This window comes from Mizuhopecten yessoensis, unplaced genomic scaffold (assembly GCF_002113885.1).
Source record: "Mizuhopecten yessoensis strain PY_sf001 unplaced genomic scaffold, ASM211388v2 scaffold5979, whole genome shotgun sequence".
Classification (NCBI taxonomy): domain Eukaryota; kingdom Metazoa; phylum Mollusca; class Bivalvia; order Pectinida; family Pectinidae; genus Mizuhopecten; species Mizuhopecten yessoensis.
The window spans coordinates 6,237-26,107 of NW_018406319.1; the positions used below are offsets into that span (position 1 = coordinate 6,237).

At 39.4% G+C, this 19,871-nt stretch overlaps 3 protein-coding genes across 3 annotated transcripts in view; 1 reads left to right on the forward strand and 2 right to left on the reverse strand.

Moving 5' to 3' along the window:
• Positions 1-409: 409 nt before the first annotated feature.
• Positions 410-1,442, forward strand: LOC110451393 (microsomal glutathione S-transferase 1-like). The gene is made up of 2 exons (XM_021499379.1): positions 410-485; positions 986-1,442. The coding sequence occupies exons 1-2, from the start codon at positions 418-420 to the stop codon at positions 1,227-1,229; spliced, it is 312 nt and encodes a 103-aa protein (XP_021355054.1). The 5' UTR covers positions 410-417; the 3' UTR covers positions 1,230-1,442.
• Positions 1,443-2,214: 772 nt separating this feature from the next.
• Positions 2,215-9,645, reverse strand: LOC110451395. Its single transcript, XM_021499381.1, has 2 exons — positions 9,587-9,645; positions 2,215-3,043 (listed from the first exon to the last, which is right to left on the reverse strand). The coding sequence occupies exons 1-2, from the start codon at positions 9,643-9,645 to the stop codon at positions 2,215-2,217; spliced, it is 888 nt and encodes a 295-aa protein (XP_021355056.1).
• LOC110451376 overlaps positions 8,267-19,871 on the reverse strand; it is a 32,018-nt gene continuing 20,413 nt past the window's right edge. Inside the window, exons 2-6 of the mRNA XM_021499349.1 lie at positions 16,480-17,540; positions 15,360-15,508; positions 14,853-14,914; positions 10,906-13,687; positions 8,267-10,559 (exon numbers count right to left, since the gene is read on the reverse strand). Of these exons, the coding sequence (XP_021355024.1) occupies positions 10,360-10,559; positions 10,906-13,687; positions 14,853-14,914; positions 15,360-15,508; positions 16,480-17,540 (4,254 nt within the window). The 3' untranslated portion in view covers positions 8,267-10,359. The remainder of the gene's footprint in view (positions 10,560-10,905; positions 13,688-14,852; positions 14,915-15,359; positions 15,509-16,479; positions 17,541-19,871) is intronic.

Below are 19,871 nucleotides of genomic sequence, written 5' to 3' on the forward strand. Positions count from 1 at the left end.
AGGGTTAACAGATGGTTAGGTACAGACAGGAGAGTGGTAGGGTACAGACAGGGTTAACAGATGGTTAGGTACAGACACGGTTTAGCAAAATACTTGCTCATATAAGGTCGGTTGAAATGTCTAAATAGGATACTTTCTCATTCGTTATAAATGACAATTGTTGATTTTCCCCCGTTGAAAGATTGGATAGCTTGTTTTATAACTGTTTTAAAACGAATAAAGTTTATATTACAGTAGTGTGTGTACACGACAGTGTCTCCTCATACTAGCTAGTATACATTGCTGCATTTACATTAAAACAGCTTCAAATATTGACCATCATTTAAGTTTTAAAAGGAAAGTACACTGCTCTGCTGTTAGTTTGGCTTCAGAGTATGGTTCTTCTATACAGTTTACGTGTTTTAGGTGGTAGCCAACATGGAGGACAGACTTCAAAAAGGACAGACAACTGTCTTTAATGACGTTGTCGTAGAGCGAACCAGGAGGTACGTCAACACTTCATATTCAGAATGTCACTGTCCACTATTGACCTATCAGTATATAGGTGGTTTTATAAATACATAACAAACCCTCGTTTAATTAAAACAATTAACATGTGAATTTATCGATTTTAAATAAGTGAGTTTGCATTTCTTTTATGAGTTTGCGTTTAAACAGGTGAAAAGCAGAATGTTGCTAAGTGCACATTTTCGTAATTGAAGCAAAATAATGTCAAATGTACAGCATTATTAACATTGAGTTGTTATTTGTTTCCAAAATTAAAGTGTTTTAAGCATTAAGCAATTTGTCCTGATTTGGCACCATATGCAATTACTAAAATTACAACTGTAAGAACTGGCTTCCTCAATCCAAATTGGATAGCCCGCATTGCATTTATATGGTACTAACCAATATAGACAGTTTTTAGATCGTTGTGTTATATTGCTCGTGTTTTGCAATTTCATAAAATTCATCCACGTGCATAATCGACTTTTGTTTCCCTCAGATGCCATCAAAATGACATTGAAAATGTTGTTCCGTTTGTTCTGGTCGGCGTGTTATATGTGCTGACTGGTCCCGATCCTTGCTGGGCTGCCTTCCACTTCCGGTTGTTTACTGTCTCCCGGATGTGTCACACAATAACCTACTTGTTCGCAATTCCCCAGCCTGCGCGTGCGTCCATGTTCGCTACCGGCTGGCTCACCGTTGTATCCATGGCCGTATCTGTTCTGATGCGCGGGAAATTCTGAACTCGAGGAAAAGGAACTGGGAATTTGAATACTTGGGATATATAAAGACATCGAACTTCTTGTTAATTCATTAAAAACAGAGGATGAAGTGTTTTTCCTTTCGCAAAATATATGTCGCCAGGGAAATCGGAATTTGATTTGCTTCTCGAAAAACTCCCACATGCCGCTAACCTGTTAGTGAGCGTTTAATTTCAATCTTAGATAAAGTAGAAATACCAATGAATATTAATTTTCTATCCATTGCCGTGTTGTTAAGAAAATACATTATGAGGTACATAGTACTTTTACAAAATGAAGCCAACCGGCTATTGTTTACTATCAAATGAAGTTTTTGGTTCACACATTATTCCTGTGTAGCTTTGCCAATGATTGCTAATTTATGTATTATTTTGTCGAAACTATCAATAGCACTAAACAGCTTGACGGCCCCATGTCTGTCAACCAACCATCTGGGATAAACATGGATAAATTTACATACAACGTACTTAGTATTACGTACAAGTTGAGTAAAAGTTAACGAACATAAACAACCCAAAGTTTAGGTAATAAATATTTTCTAATATAACGGTAGCTTATTATGCAAAACTATATTTGCAGCGTTTTCTGCGGTGAAGACTGTACGACGACATTGTTAATTTAATGTGTGCTGATAGTTAGTGTTTTCGTCTTAATCATCCCGAGATCGGATTAGCATCTACAATTAATTTAAAAACTTGTGAAAGATATCTCTAGATACAATTGCAATAGTGTTACTGTAATCTATGGCAGTTCTATCACAGATCGATTTTTTATATGATTGATACTTATATAAAACAACAAAAGGAGTATATTTCTTAACAAACGAATGTAGACAAGAAGTTTCAAACGCAGTTTATTCTCCCATTCTGATGTGCTATTTGTTGCCTTGTCAATCTTCATTATTTTTACATTAATTGAAAATAAAAATGTTTTTCAATAAGTTGAAATAAAGGTTAATATAAAAAAATCAATTTGAGCGGTGTCTTTGATCGTTGGTAAACCTATTTATTGTCAATGCCTGTACATTCTGCTTTATTTCTTCCCTGGTTCCTGTTAATTTGATCCTTTGTGTAGACTCTATGATAACTTTGTCCTTGATATCGACTCTGTGGTATAGTTTGTCCTTGACATCGACTCTGTGGTATAGTTTGTCCTTGATATTGACTCTGTAGTATGGTTTGTCCTTGACATTGACTCTGTGGTATAGTTTGTCCTTGACATTGACTCTGTAGTATGGTTTGTCCTTGACATCGACTCTGTGGTATAGTTTGTCCTTGACATTGACTTTGTAGTATGGTTTGTCCTTGACATCGACTCTGTGGTATAGTTTGTCCTTGATATTGACTCTGTAGTATGTTTCGTCCTTGACCATGACTCTGTAGTATAGTTTGTCCTTGACATTGACTCTGTAATAAGGTTTGTTCTTGACATCGACTCTGTGGTATTGTTCGTCCTTGACATCGACTCTGTAGTATGGTTTGTCCTTGACATCGACTCTGTAGTATGGTTTGTCCTTGAAATTGACTCTGTAGTATGGTTTGTCCTTGACATCGACTCTGTAGTAAGTTTTGTCCTTGACATCGACTCTGTGGTATTGTTTGTCCTTGACATTGACTTTGCAGTATGATTTGTCCTTGACATCGACTCTGTGGTATAGTTTGTCCTTGATATTGACTCTGTAGTATGTTTCGTCCTTGACATTGACTCTGTAGTAAGGTTTGTCCTTGACATCGACTCTGTGGTATTGTTTGTCCTTGACATCGACTCTGTAGTATGGTTTGTCCTTGACATCGACTCTGTAGTATGGTTAGTCCTTGATATTGACACTGTAGTATTGTTTGTCCTTGACATTGACTCTGTGGTATGGTTTGTCCTTGACATCGACTCTGTAGTATTGTTTGTCCTCGACAGAGATGCCGTTGACATTTTTGTTTTTGACACTATCAACTTTATTTTTTTTCTTTAACGTTGAATTTCTGATATAATTTGACAAATGCTGTTTAATATTTTGTTTTGACTCTTCCACTGTGATATTTTTGTACTTATTGTTGACAACGGTAAACATGTATTTTGACGTTGACGCTTTGGTATAATTTGACGTTGACGCTTTGGTATAATTTGACGTTGACGCTTTGGTATAATTTGACGTTGACGCTTCGGTATAATTTGACGTTGACGCATTGATATAATTTGACGTTGACACTTTGGTATAATTTAACGTTAACACTGATATAATTTGACGTTGACGCTTTTGTATAATTTGACGTTGACGCTTTGGTATAATTTGACGTTGACGCTTTGGTATAATTTGACGTTGACGCTTTGGTAAAACTTGACGTCGAAGCTTTCGCCTGTTTCGTACTTGACGTTAACTGTTGCACGTTATTGACGTTAATGCTGTGCTTTGTTTCGTTTTGACGTTAATGCTGTGCTTTGTTTCGTTTTAATGTTGATTTGTAGTAAAAAAATAAAAAAAATAATAATAACAAAAGAAACATTTCAAAGAATAAACTTCCTTTAATTACTCATTAATGTCCATGTCCTTACGAGATATAAACTCTCATATAATCCTTGCACTTAAGTGATTACCTCATTCAAAACAATGTGGAAGGTTATTCCTGAAAAGGCGACAACAACAGACAACCAAGTCACAAAACGGTTTACAGTGAATTATAACTACAAAACAACCTGTACAGTGAATTATAACTACAAAACAACCTGCATCAACAAAATTACTCAACAATATTGAAAAACAATGATATAGGTATTTATCATTAGGCCTTACCCTCTTGGTTAGGAGAATCAGTAGTATCTACATAGCAAACTTCTTATAGTATCATTGTTTAGCGTTAATTCAAACTATATCGACTGAGTTAAATTTTCTTTAGCATATTGTTTTACATGCTGTAACCGAAATGGTTACACGACTAACAGGTAGGGCACATAGCGCTTGTTTTAATACTAACACAAGTCATAGTCACAGTGAGAGCTTCATAATTGGCACATGCTTCTCAATTGCTACAAGATAAATACAGCAGCCACATCAAGCATGTTCAATGTTTACAAGAGGCCACAGCATAAACCCCTCAATCGACACATTTCTAATACAGGAGCGTCAGCGAGACCTACAGTTCTGATACAGGAGCGTCAGCGAGACCTTCTACAGTTCTAATACAGGAGCGTCAGCGAGACCTACAGTTCTAATACAGGAGCGTCAGCGAGACCTACTACAGTTCTAATATAGGAGCCTCGGCGAGACCTTCTACAGTTCTAATACAGGAGCCTCGGCCATACCTTCTACTGTTCTAATACAGGAGCGTCAGCGAGACCTTCTACAGTTCTAATACAGAAGCCTCAGCGAGACCCTCTACAGTTCTAATACAGGAGCGTCAGCGAGGCCTACAGTTCTAATACAGGAGCCTCAGCGAGACCTTCTACAGTTCTAATACAGGAGCCTCAGCGAGACCTTCTACAGTTCTAATACAGGAGCCTCAGCGAGACCTTCTACAGTTCTAATACAGGAGCCTCAGCGAGACCTTCTACAGTTCTAATACAGGAGCCTCAGCGAGACCTTCTACAGTTCTAATACAGGAGCCTCAGCGAGACCTTCTACAGTTCTAATACAGGAGCCTCAGCGAGACCTTCTACAGTTCTAATACAGGAGCCTCAGCGAGACCTTCTACAGTTCTAATACAGGAGCCTCAGCGAGACCTCCTACAGTTCTAATACAGGAGCCTCAGCGAGACCTTCTACAGTTCTAATACAGGAGCCTCAGCGAGACCTTCTACAGTTCTAATACAGGAGCCTCGGCGATACCTTCTACAGTTCTAATACAGAAGCCTCAGCGAGACCTTCTGCAGTTCTAATACAGGAGCCTCGGCGAGACCTTCTACAGTTCTAATACAGAAGCCTCAGCGAGACCTTCTACAGTTATAATACAGGAGCCTCGGCAAGACCTTCTACAGTTCTAATACAGGAGCCTCGGCCATACCTTCTACAGTTCTAATACAGGAGCGTCAGCGAGACCTTCTACAGTTCTAATACAGGAGCCTCAGCGAGACCCTCTACAGTTCTAATACAGGAGCCTCAGCGAGACCTTCTACAGTTCTAATACAGGAGCGTCAGCGAGGCCTACAGTTCTAATACAGGAGCCTCAGCGAGACCTTCTACAGTTGTTCTAATACAGGAGCATCAGCGAGACCTTCTGCAGTTCTAATACAGGAGCCTCGGCGAGACCTTCTACAGTTATAATACAGGAGCCTCGGCCATATCTTCTACAGTTCTAATACAGAAGCCTCGGCGAGACCTTCTACAGTTATAATACAGAGGCCACATCAAGTTATGCAATACAAAGGCCACAGCCTGCACTTCTCAATGTATTCATGACTAAAACGAGGCCACATGAGTGGACAAGCCCCGGTAGGCTTCAACACTGAATGATAAAAAAACTCATTATTTTGTCTATAACACTAAACTAGTCCAGGTAAACGAACCTCTCCTGTACCCTATAGCACTAAACCAGTCCAGATAAACGAACCTCTCCTGTACCCTGTTACACTAAACTAGTTCAGATAAACGAACCTCTCCTGTATCCTGTAACACTAAACAAAGTCCAGATAAACGAACCTCTTCTGTACTCTGTAACATTAAATCAGTCCGGATAAACGAACCTCTCCTGTACCCTGTAACACTAAACTAGTTCAGGTAAACGAACCTCTCCTGTACCCTGTAACACTAACCTAGTCCAGGTAAACGACCCTCTCCTGTAGCCTATAACAACGGACTAGTCCAGATAAACGAACCCCTCCTGTAGCCTATAACAACGGACTAGTCCAGATAAACGAACCTCTCCTGTATCCTATAACAACGGACGAGTCCAAATAAACGAACCTCTCCCGTAGCCTATAACAACGGACGAGCCCAGATAAACGAACCTCTCCTGTCCCCTGTAACACTAAACTAGTTCAGATAAACGAACCTCTCCTGTCCCCTGTAACACTAACCCAGTCCAGATAAACGAACCTCTTCTGTACCCTGTAACACTAACCTAGTTCAGGTAAACGAACCACTCCTGTACCCTGTAACACTAATCTAGTTGAGTTAAACGAACCTCTCCTGTAACCTGTAACACTAAACCAGTCCAGATTAACGAACCTCTCCTGTACCATGTAACACTAAACTAGTCCAGAAAGCGAACCTCTCCTGTACCCTGTAACACTAACCCAGTCCAGATAAACGAACCTCTCCTGTAGCCTATAACAACGGACGAGTCCTGATAAACGAACCTCGAAAACCGGGGCCTCATTGTAGCCGACAACATTGAGGATCACTTCACTTAATTACAAGTCTAGCAAAAGGCACTCGTGTCTGTTAAGGAAAATATGCACATTCGTTGTTTTAGGTTGGAATAAATACATTTCTCCCTTGTGATAGACAATTGATAACAACATAAAGCAATGTCTGATATCAGTGTCTGAAAATCACAGGGGAGGGAGTGGGGGTGTTTAAAATCATAAGGGCAGCTATCCGAAACATATTCCAGACTTATTGCACGATTCGAATGTACCACAGGGACCTGATAATTTGTTACAGCTATATTTGGACATAAACTAAGGTGTTCAGAGTAATTTTACATTTTTAGGGGCTAAGATCGACTTTCAGTAAAAATGACACCCCCAATGATCATAAACATTGGGGGGAGTGGGGGGGGGGGTCATTTTTACCGAAAGTCGATCTAAACTCCTAAAATTTATCAAATTACTCTGAACACCTTAGTTTATATCCAAATATAGATATAGCAAATTCTCAGGTCATTGTGGAATGTACGAATGAAAACCACTGGTTTGTTCCCTTAATGCTTTACTTCCAATACATGGTCGTGAACAAGATGTTCATTGACACGTAAGATCATTTGATTGGAATACGGTTTGGATAGCTGCTATGACAAAATGAAACTTATTTCGCCGGTTAAACACTGTTATAAACTTACAATAATGCTAACCTTTATACCTTAAGTAATACATATATTCCCTTTCATGTGTCGAGCACTTACCTATATCAAAGTTTTAAACAATGAATTATGATTGAACGATTTATGATTGGCTATTTAGAAAGGAGTATAAAACACGTTACTATCAGTGAAACCCTTAATATGAACATCCATGAATAGTAAAACGTTGATGGCATTAACAGCAATGAAAACAAATACTGAATAGTAAACGGTTGAGATATCAATGCAATATTAAGGCAGATATCCGGAGAATTATCATGTTTATGATAAGCTTTATTTCTTGTCGTTACGTTACAGTTCAATGCTATGTGCGGTGACCTTGGCACTTTCTACGTACAGTACAAGTTTCGCAAAAGGGAAATTCCCTAAGGTCAGTTTCTAGCCCCTGTGTACTTGAGCAAGACACTTAAATACCCATTATTGCTCAACTCAACCTGATCAGAGAGGAGTTTAAAATGCTCTGTAGTATTTAAGTGGTACGACACTTTAAATGAGTTGTCTGAAACCTATAACAATCACAACGTCTACACAATCTCACGTGGAGGTACTGAAGTGAGATCACAGTGAAAATTACACTCTCAGCTAATGCTGCGCCTATCTGTCACTACCTTGATTGTTGAGCACCGTCGACACAATTCCTTAATATAAGGCAGTCGCTATACAAATATTGTATAACAATAAAATATACACATAAATATACAGTTTCCTTGTGATATATTTAACATTAAACAAAAGTTCTAAAATTCAAAGCCGATGGTGTTATCAAATTTGAAAATCCCGAGGGTGGAATATCCCTATCCTACACCCTTGGGCATGAAATCTATACATATCGCTCACCGATTTTATACATATTCGCTCGCTATTTTGTATATCATCAGAACTTGAAATTGGCATGAACACGATTTTAGGGAATCAGGCAAAAATGCCTTCTACGTCGAGTGGTCATCATGACTTGAACCACCCCCCCCCCCCCCCAAAAAAAAACAACCCTTGAGCAGGGTCATGAAAGGAGTATCTGTAATATATAAATAAATAAATAAAACTTAAAAGTTAAAAGTCGAAAAATATCTTGGTCAAAATTCTGTAGCCGTTTCCGATAAGTGGTCTTTAAATGGACAATGAAGGGACGGACTGATAAATACAGAACTAAGACGACACACTATACTAATTCAACATGGAAAATTGATATTCTTGAGTATAAAAGACTGCGCTGGCTGCACAATGATAACTAAGAATTTACATAGAGGCTTCCATATATCATGTTAAGTGATTAGTTTAATAAATATTATAATATACTTGATGGAATATTTAAAATATATTCACAACGTTAGTACACAGTAGTACACAGCTGTGCCGGACTACCATACTGTAGCTTGTCAACGTGTAGTATTATCAACACCATCCTCTAATAACAATGGGTTTACTGTAAACAGCTATACATAGATACATGTGCAGTGATGACTTAACTTATATATCTCATGACAACACTGTATTCCTTAGTGCCAAGATCAAAACATATTTACATAAAATGGCCAGCTGATGCATCATGGGAGTAAATGGTCTGGATTGTAAGAGTTGTGGATATATTTCACCATGGGCAAATATATCATATCTCAACATCCAACGAAAATCATAAATGAACACCCTGAAGCCTTATTTTAACACGAGTATCCATGTATATATCAGCACTGTGTACAAGTTTACAATATTACTGTCAGAAGACGGCCGGACACATTTTCTTAAATAGTACTATTTATCATTTTATGTTTTGTTATAACCAATCATATACGACAAATGATTATCAGTTTGCTAAATTACAACATAGCAAGTCAATCAAATAAGAAAATTGAAGACACCATACATAATGTACCTACAACCTATACCGACATTTCTGCATTTCTTATAGATCATTTTGTTCGCTTTACATATTTAGGCGATTTGTGTTGTTATTAATTTTGGGATCCCCATCAATAATAAGGATTATTTTTTCGTGAAATATTGTAAGATTTATTCGTTAGGAGTTTAAACCTTTTAAATGAATTCATTTCCGAGAAAGTTTGAAATAGAGTATGCGGACATGTCGCTTCAACATATAATTGTAAAAATATATGTCTTTGTACAGATTGATATTGTACAGAAAATATAATATAAATACAGCTATAAAGACTTGGAATTAAAGACCGACAAGACACCTGTGTGGCATTATCTATATGGGCTTTACAAACAAATTGATTATAACAAACAATAACAAATATGATTGTATCATCAAAATTATCACAGTCCAAAACAAACTTCGCTCCACCCATCTCTCCATCAGTCCCAAACAAACCTCTCTCCACCCATCTCTCCATCAATCCCAAACAAACCTCTCTCCACCCATCTCTCCATCAGTCCCAAACAAACCTCTCTCCACCCATCTCTCCATCAGTATAAAGTATTTTGTCTCACAGCAGCTCATCCATTTGTCTCATAGTTAATCCACTTGTTCATAATCCATTTGTATCACAGTGAATCCATTTGTCAATTTGTCTCACAGCTAATCTATTTGTCCATCCATCTCCTAGCTAATCCATTTGTCTCACAGTTAATCCATTTGTCTCACAGCTAATCCATTTGTCCATTTGTCTCACAGCAAATCCATTTGTCTCACAGTTAATCTATTTGTCTCACAGTTAATCCATTTGTCCATTTGTCTCACAGTTAATCCATTTGTCCATTTGTCTCACAGTTAATCTATTTGTCCATTTGTCTCACAGTTAATTTATTTGTCCATTTGTCTCACAGTTAATCTATTTGTCTCACAGCTAATCTATTTGTCTCACAGTTAATCTATTTGTCTCACAGTTAATCTTTTTGTCTCACAGCTAATCCATTTGTCTCACAGTTAGTTAATCTAGTTGTCTCACAGTTAATCCATTTGTGAACTGATAGTGTTACAGTTTCTCTAGCTATAGCGAACTTCAGCTTAGCATCAGTAGTTGATTAACAAACTCCGTGACAACACGTCATGCAATGTTACGTATTCCCAAACGTCACTTCCGGTATTACAATAAGGACTGTCAAAACCACATTGCTATTCAAGATTCGAGAAAAAAATCTACTTTACGAATTGAGGAAGAATGGAATGTAGATCATCTTGCTCTTCAAAAGCAGTCTTGATGTCGTTTGGATCTCCGGTAGTCTTACCAGGAGCTGTCTAAGTCTGGTAGGATCATGTGGATATATGGTTGTTACATACCACTCCAAAGCTCTTGTGTACCTATCCTGTATGCTTTCAATTTGAGCACAATTTATCGATTCATCTGGAAAAGAAATGTCTTCACTCATTAGATATGTACTTTGTTAATAATAGACATTGTAGCCTATTTACTACGTAGTGTTAGAGTTCAAAGGCTAGTGAAAAACTTAGTCGACAGATAAGAGATGTCAATTAATTCACAGACAAGGAAAAAGAAGGAAATCAATTCAAAGGCCGGAGAAACATATGTTCAAGGACTTTATACAATTTCACCTAAATGGCGTCTTGAAGTTCAAATGTTAAATTTGGAGTCGTAACATATTACCTATCAGAGGGTTGATAATTAGGGTGACCATAACATCTTTTTTAATATTAATAACTAGAAATCTAGAATAAGCCGATAAACTTACTTTGACTAAGAAGGAGGATTATTTGTAGCGACAGAAGCTCCCGGAGTCCGAGCCGCATCTGAAGAAAGCTGAACATAGTCATGGCCATTCGTTCCATGACATTCTGGACTTTCAGTTTGTCCAGATTGACAGGTTCCTTGTACATCCTAGACAGGTATTTCTCCAGCTTTAGCATGTTAAAATTCAGCAAGCTTGTATACGTCACTTCAGTCGAGGGGATGTGCTCTTGGATAATGAGTGCTCGATGAGCGGTTGTTATCAACACCAGAAGTTCGTGCCAGCGATTTGTGAGCATTTGGGAGTGAACGTTAAGTGGGATCTCGTTGTAGAAGGGCAAGTGTCTTGTCCAATCCACTAGTTTTCCAACAATTTCATCGCCGAGACGACAGAGATTGCTTGTCAAGTCTGAATGCATCCAATCAGATTGGTCGAAATTATATGAACCTGAAATATCCAAAAGTTTATTACAATTCACGAGTTCCTGAATGAGCTGACGATGCACTTCCGGTCCACAAAGTTCCTTGTCTAGAGGATGCAAAGTAAATTGCTTATGTCGTTCGCTAAAACCGAATTCGTTTATTACTTTGTCGGATGCCGTCCGATCAGACCTTGAGTGATCATCTTGCAAGTTCCTCTCCGACCTATGACTCGTGTCTGACATTTCATCATCATCGGTCACATGACTTTCTGTTTCTTGTATTGTCTTACTGGTATGTTGATACGATTCGTATTGGAGATTATCTCTTTCACAGAGCACATCTTGTGTTTTCAATATTTTCTTTGATCCATTGTCACCTTGGAAACGATTTTGATCGGTCAACAGTTCACAGCGGTGGCTAATACTCAAAGGACTTCTTGTTGGAGTTTCATTGAGCTGTCGGTCTGTCTGATAACCTACGGTTGCCTGTCTATTGATATTCCTCCTAACTCCTGACTGATATTCCCGAACTCCATCATGTTGTTCGTGCCATGACGGCCAAACTTTCATTGTTTCCTCTAATGCACTGATACGGTTATCCACAATATGTGAAGAACGGTTGTCCTTGGTATCGCTGTAAGTCGCAGTGACCGGCTGCCGAGCAGTGACCATCTGCGAGGTCTGCTGGTCCTTTCTACAGTCGTGAGTTCCCGGGTTGGGTATTTGCTGATTCCGACCAATATTAGTTTTGCGTTGATGTAAAGCATATCGGTCTTGTATATGATTTTGAGCAAAGTTATATTCTCTTTCACCACAGTCTTTCACTTTCAACGTTTCTGATGAGCAACGAGTCTGTTGATAGCACTGTGAACTTGGTGGTCGGTTCTGTGCTAAACTCAAAGCTGATACGTGTGAATAGCCTCTTTCTCTGTTGTTCTCCTGTAGTAGATTATCTGACATATATCTGTGTGGTTTACAACTATGTGTCGTGTTTTCAAGTGAGTGACATTCCCCCACCGGGTTATGAATTGGCGTCCCTAAGAGACGCTCAACAAATTGGCTCTCATGCAAATGACGCTTATGTTCGCAATCTTGCTGTGTAATAGGAGCTGATGAATAGTAACCTTCTGTTACGTCACCAGTCGTTGAATAAACCAAACGTTGACAACCTATGGACGACTCTCGCTCCGATACATACTCCTTTACTGGGATTTTCTCAGTTTCATGTTCCATATTTTCAATAGCTGATATCGCTCTGTTATGATCACATATCGTTTCGCTGTGTTTTGTTATCGAAAAATCCCGACTTTTCACTTTTGACGAATTTCTTTGTTGTTGATCACATCGTGATGTCGTCACAGTACGGCGTTTGTAATCACTCTCGTCACACTTACATGTAAGCCTATCGTCGCTCCAGTATCTCCGATAGGTGTTACTCATTGGCTTTGAATATGAGGTTTTATCTGTTCCATCTGTCATACTATCGTTTGACGATACAGAATAGGCAGTGCTGGTATTTTCACACGCAGTCCTGGTGTTTAACAAATGACGTAGAGTATTTACCCTGACAACGTTATCTGTCGATGTTCGGTCGAGATCTGACTCCTTCACGCATTTAGGTTGAGAAAATGGAAAGTCTGCAACGAGGTTGTCTTGTGATGTAACAGATGGGTCACATGACATAACACGACAATCAGTGCGTGGAAAATCCTCCTTTATTTTTGGAGGAAGTCCCGACTCCAGTAAGCTGATCAGGTGGTCGCTAGTCCTGTTAAATTTCTTGGCAAGAACAGGTCCTGGAGCTAAAAAAGATGATTGGTCTTGTTGATCATTTCTTTGACACAGATCTCCATGTTCCCTGTCACTAGTCGAATCATGTGTGTAGAGTTGATCACTGGTCATGCTTGACCGATCCACTAGCAACTCCGGAGGAACGTAACGCTGATTTTCTTGGTTATTCAAATGACTAGAGTTCTGAAAAAAGGCCATTTGTCCTTGTGAGCTGCGCATTGAATTTGTATAGTAAGAGGCACATGGGTACGATGTGTTTTGCGACATGACTGATTCTTGGGATCCACAACTGCTATTCATATCCGACTCCCACATTTTCTGCTGTGATGTCGAAAACTTTGTGTTACTAGAGAGTGTGGTGCCTGGCCTTAAATGAGATCTGTGTTCTCTTGGAACAATTTGTGGCACGCCTTGCTGGTCGAATGAGACTCTGAATGGCACGGGCATTCGTTTCCGTTCTGTAATCATCTCCGTCTCAATCTTACCATCACTACCGTCAACCTTGATCTGGGCGACTTGTTCTTTGAACAACTTGACCATTTGATCTTTCTTCTTGTGTTTCTTGTACTTCACCTGAAAGAAAGAAAGCACGATTTTTATCTCGAGCGATACCAAAAAGGCAGATCAGTTTGAAACATATCAGTTACAAATGGTTATAGCAATATAGCGGTGTTTTATCTATAATGTATTTGTATAGTATAAGAAATATTCATATAGTATACCATTTATACACCCCTGCATGTGGGGGGTCGGGAAAAGAATACACCTGCTGTTACCCACTGCATGTATCGTAGGAGGCGAATAATGCGGGAACCCCCTGCAGAATTAGGGATTTGCTTTGGTGTCCTCTATTTGGAAACACAAAAACGACCAAAATAAATCTGCTGCGTCCATTGCAATTTTTGGGATCTTTATCTTTATTTCTACTTCTAACTACTTTTTATTTCCTAGCGCCTTGCTTGGCAACATCTCACTTTTGGCCTTAATGTTGAGCGCTCGCCCAGGTGAGGAAGACAATGGGTTCTGTCCCCAGGCAAGGACATACCAAAGTCCTTAAAAATGGTAGTTGTTATTCCATGCTTAACATTCAGCATTTAGGGGAATGGTAAAACCTGGTTCACCAGTTGTCAGTATAATTTGACTGGGCGGAATGCTGTAATGGTTGTCTTCGGCATGGTATTTCAGTCAGATAGCACTATAAAGTCGGCATCAAATCCGCGCTATCACAAGGAGGCAAGCACACAACATATCAGGTCTCCTGCATACAGTTACACACACGCAAGCACGCATACATTACACACATGGAGACACGTCCTTAAATTACCTTACCTGTTAATAGGAGTTAAACAAAATTTAACCATTAAGCCATATCATGTATGAGTTCATCAAAATGTTAATTTATGATAGATCAACTCTATATATAGTTGTACACATGAATATTATAATTGTACATAGTCTGTAATAATAATAATTTGAGGTAATGTAAACGGTGTTATCACAACTTAGTTCGTAGGTCGTCTCAAAGCGGTTCCCATTAATTATTCGTGTTATAGGGCCTTTGCAACCAGCCAATATCGTTCTCAATTCCCTGTGAGCCGGTACTGCCATTTCGGCGCTCACAGCCAGCATCCAACAATTCTAGCACGACTCATTACCGTGCCTCCTGTACATTTCAATATGATAATTTACCTTAGTTTGCTTACAGCAAACATCATCTACTTGCTTTGAGTAAGTTTACCTTATATAGATTGTACACAGCCCCCGAGTTTCGTCCGCCAGGCATCCTGTCTTCTCGTACAGCTTCAAAATATTAAGACAATTTTGAGTTATAAATACTATAAAGTACATGCACGTGTGTAATGTTATGTTAACGACTCTTCAACGTTCAATTTGATCAACAAGTCATATTTTAAAATTAAACAACAATTAAAGGGCGAAATCTATAGGTGTACATTTCAACGTATTTGTACGATAAGATGAATTCTGTCTTAGAAAGCATGACTAAGATTCCTGTCTTCAAAGACCTGTCGATCAAAACTGATCATGCTGACTTAAGATAGAAGTCCAGCGCCTAATATGGGACGCTTCCCGTTGTATTTTAAGACTTGTTTGATTATGTCCTAAGCAGTGACAAATATTATGGAGTATAACTGTACAGTTGTTTTGGGATATTTTTGAAAACGTTTCGTCTCTGAGGGTATTCAAACCGAACCAGATGTGTATTGGTATAACAGTATGTAATTACCTGCTAGGACCATTCCCATCTGTAGGCACTTTTTGAAGCGACAGAACTGACACCTATTTCGCTGTAGCTTGTTGATCTCACAGTTCTCACTGCCCACACAGTTGTATACTCGTTTGTTCTGGACTGTCCGTTTGAAGAACCCTTTACATCTGTATAAATAAACAAGAGGTTCATCAGGTCTGTATCGCGCACTAAATTATTTTGTCATCTGAACATTGAAAGGTTGCCTTTCTAAACAGATGAATCCTTATTTCCCCCTTATGTCCCGCCCACTTCTGCAGGGGGAGGGTCACAGACTTCATTTAAACAGCTTTGAATTCCCTCCGCCCAGGGATGACAATGCCAATTCAGATGGAATGGTTTATTCTTTCGTATCTAAGAAACAGACTTTTACGCAAGATTAATCTTATTCTCTTTCTGGACCCAGTCCTCCTGTCCCTGGCAGAGAGGTCATACCCTTCAGTTTACATTGTTAAGAGTTCTGTAGGTTAAAGGATGTTTCGTGAACTATGATGTCAACATACTTTTACCCTAATATATAAAAAAAATCTCTCGTCGTCAGAAAGCTACGTTATCGCCGCTAACTTTTACCCGTACTCAAGTATTAGCCTTTAACTGTTAACGATCTTCTCTTTATGGTCTGATCCTCTGCCTTTGGATTAGTAAGCTTTTGACGGAGCAAATGCGCTAAACATCAAAAACCACCATGTTTTCAAACTGATAAAACACAAAATAAGGATACATATTTTACAGAAGTATATGATATCCATGCTTGATTTCTTTGTTTCGCAAATCAATGAGCACAGAATTTATACTATTAACACAATCGGATAATATTTTGAAAAAAACTCATTAGGCAATTATCCGGAAAACCATTTACCGGAGCGAAAAATGACAACTATAAACAGAAACAGGGCTAAAATCAATTTTAAATGTCATTGATGATAATGTCATAAAACAAGACCGGGAGTAATAAGACAACTAGATTCTACAAAATCTAAAGACTTCGGCATTATACCGGAGCATTCCTAAACCATACGCATACTGAACTAAAAAGAATACGCAGGGCATGCGCTAGTAAAAAAAAGGGGGACCTACATAAGAAATAACAAAATTTTACCCTTCACATGTAATGATGCCGTAGTGGAGACCGGTCGCTCGATCATTGCAGATGGCACATATAAGCTGTTCCTCTAGTTCGTCATCGGCGCATGCTTGTGACACCGTTGCAATGGGAACAGGATCAGTTTCTGACGTCACACAATCTTCCTTTTTCAGAATCCCTTTGTACACAAACTTTCCGTTTGTATAGTGTTCAATGAAGCTGTAAGCATGAGCTGCCGTGTTCGGCTGTTCGTTTTGGGTATATGAAGCGTTTGTATGACTTTGACAGTCCCGTTGATTCCGAGACGCCTGTATCCCGGCCAATTGTTCAGGTGTGAACATTTGAACAAACTGCTCCATCCTTTTCTGGTCGGGATTGTTCACGTTTAGCAACGGAAACTGAGGTACCCCTCCAGGGCCACAGGAACTGATGACGGGCACAGGGCCTTTAGCTGTCATTATGAACGTTGGTGGGAACTGAGTTAGAATAATGGGTTTTATTCCGTCAGTATCAACGGTAGGTATTTCATTTGGAGTTTTGTCCTGTGCTTCCTTGCCTGTGCTATCCCCAGCACCACTGGTACACTGTGGAACCATGTGAGTCAAAACTGGAATAAATCCAACGCTTGCACGTCCATGGCCATTTTCGTCTTTATAATCTGAAAGTGCGGCATTCTGTGCATTGACCATTTCTGGGGGAAATCCACAGTAAGCAAAACTAAACTGAGGTAATTGTTTTCCCATTGTCTTTGGTTCATTTTCCTTTTTCACTTCCTTCACAAGTGTTGTGGCTTTGATATCACCCTTGTGAGATAGCTGGCCTTTTACCCTTTTCCTTCGTCTTACTCGGGTACTGCCGTAACCACTGTCACTTTCGCCACTTGACGAATGTTGACTGGTAAGGTCAAACTCGGACGACTCAAAACTGGACATAACCCCGTCCGATCCCATCACGCTGTCACCGCTACCCATCAAAGAATTCAGTCTGTGTTTTTTCAACTTCAAGTTATGGAACAGACTCGACCTCTGCATCTTCCGGTCCAAGGACCCGCCGTCCATTGTCAAGCCTTGGCTGTCCTGAAGTGATAAAAGCATCACAATTTTTAATTTGTTGTTTGAACCATTCAAAAAACACATGGTACATACATTACACAAATGCTTATCATAGCTATATCAACAAACTGTTTTGCTCAATTTCTTGCCGCACTCTCCCTTCCCAATTTTCGTCCTCGGTAACGAATGTGAATTTATCGTTAGAGCGAACAGTAGTACACAACAACACTTGGTGAATACATGTTTTTACCAGTGTAGGGCGGACGTTTTTTCGGTCTCACTAATAACAAATACTATCGTCAAGAAATATAGTGGCAAAAATTTAAACAGGTTAAATTTGGCAAAACAGAAGAACAAATGTTGAGATAACCCCAATAACAAGCCTTGAATAGTCTCTTAACTAAGTACAGAACTTAAGAATGAGAATGGGCTGCACAAGATCGCCAGGCCAACCAATCGTTCACAGATATCGAAAAAATAAAGCAAAACTAAGTTAATAATATGAAAAAACGCGCATGTGTATTGTTGAACATGACACGAAATCATTGATAGACACCCTCTTGTTATCCTTAATCATATCAAAACGTTTTAAACGATTAAATAAACGGCCTTAATTAAAATATTTCTGGTACTTCACAACAATCACATTATCTAGTGGATCTTTTTACTGACATGGCTGTTCTTGTTATCGAGGCCAAAAATGACAAACAATTTTGATCTGCCGAGGTAAATTTTACTGACATGCGATATGTTCTGCAGATTCTGAAGCTTGGCATGGCCTCGGGTGGGGAGGAAACAGCACAAACTTTGTATTCCCCTCGAAACATTTTCAGTGTGACTTAAATTTTATATAAATAACAGGGTTTTATCCAGATACACGGAAATTAGCCAATGCCATGTCCTTGTTTCAATAGGGAGTCAGACATTCTCCTTCCCACTACAGGCAAATTTAAAGAGTGATTTTCAAAGAGCTCTCCAGTTGTTTTATAGAAAAGTCTCTGTTTTAAAAGTAGGGCCCGTGTTTTATGCCTGATCATTCTACAGTTTACCAACTGATATTTATCACCAAATATGTGGTGCCCTTAAAGAAAAGAAACACTCATACAATTTGATAGAGTTTGGCAAAAAGGTTTGACAGTGAAGTTGAAGCCGTAGGAATGACAGATGTTTACCCGTTTAGAAAATCGTCTATCTCAGAGGCATCAGAATGATTTTCAAATAATGCTTACTCTTTCTGTAGGATTACTCGAAGCAGAGGCTACTCAAGGTCTCGATTATGTATTAATGCTATTGCAGATAATTTCGAATTAGTGTTTTGTCTTTTCTGCAGACGAAACATAGCTTAAAGTCATTTTCAGCTATATGGCAGGAGAACGCGTTGGTATAACCAGTCCAGGTGAATGGCAGCCCGAGTTTCCTCTGGCCCTGACCCCAGATAGACATTTTTACAGGTGAATGGTAGCCCGAGTTTCCTCTGGCCCTGACACCAGATGAATGGCAGCCCGGGTTTCCTCTGGCCCTGACACCAGACAGACATTTTTCCAGGTGAATGGCAGCCCGAGTTTCCTCTGGCGCTGACGCCAGACAGACATTTTTACAGGTGAATGGCAGCCCCAGTTTCCTCTGGCCCTGACACCCGACAGACATTTTTACAGGTGAATGGCAGCCCCAGTTTCCTCTGGCCCTGACACCCGACAGACATTTTTACAGGTGAATGGCAGCCCCAGTTTCCTCTGGCCCTGACACCCGACAGACATTTTTACAGGTGAATGGCAGCCCGAGTTTGCTCTGGCCCTGACACCAGATGAATGGCAGCCCGAGTTTCCTCTGGCCCTGACACCAGACAGACATTTTTACAGGTGGATGCCACATATATCTGTCAAAATGTCTAAGTCTAGCGCCAGGGCCAAAGGAAGCTCGGGCTAGATGGTTCGGGAAGCTGAGTAATGTTTGTGTACATGACAACAGTCGTTTCTCTCAGCTACTACAGTGGAATCTAACGTTTTTATCAAAACCTGCAGCGAAGCCCCATAGTAACAAAAGAGGTAGAAACAAAGGGACAATGACGCACATCGCCCCCTCGGGATCTATTTTAAATTAATTAATACTAGGCGAGGATATATTTTCTATCTCAAAATACAGACATGTAATCGATGATCCGTGTCTAGAAAAAGTACACCTACAAATAGTGTCAATCCGCTGCAACAGGTGATGTTACTTCTCATAGGCGTTTATAAACCAATAAAGTTCATTATTGCTGCATGGATTTTTTATCATTTAGAAAGGAGTCTATTTGTAATCCCATTCATCGGGGATATTTCAGATGGTGTGCACTTGTAAATTAACTTATAGTTA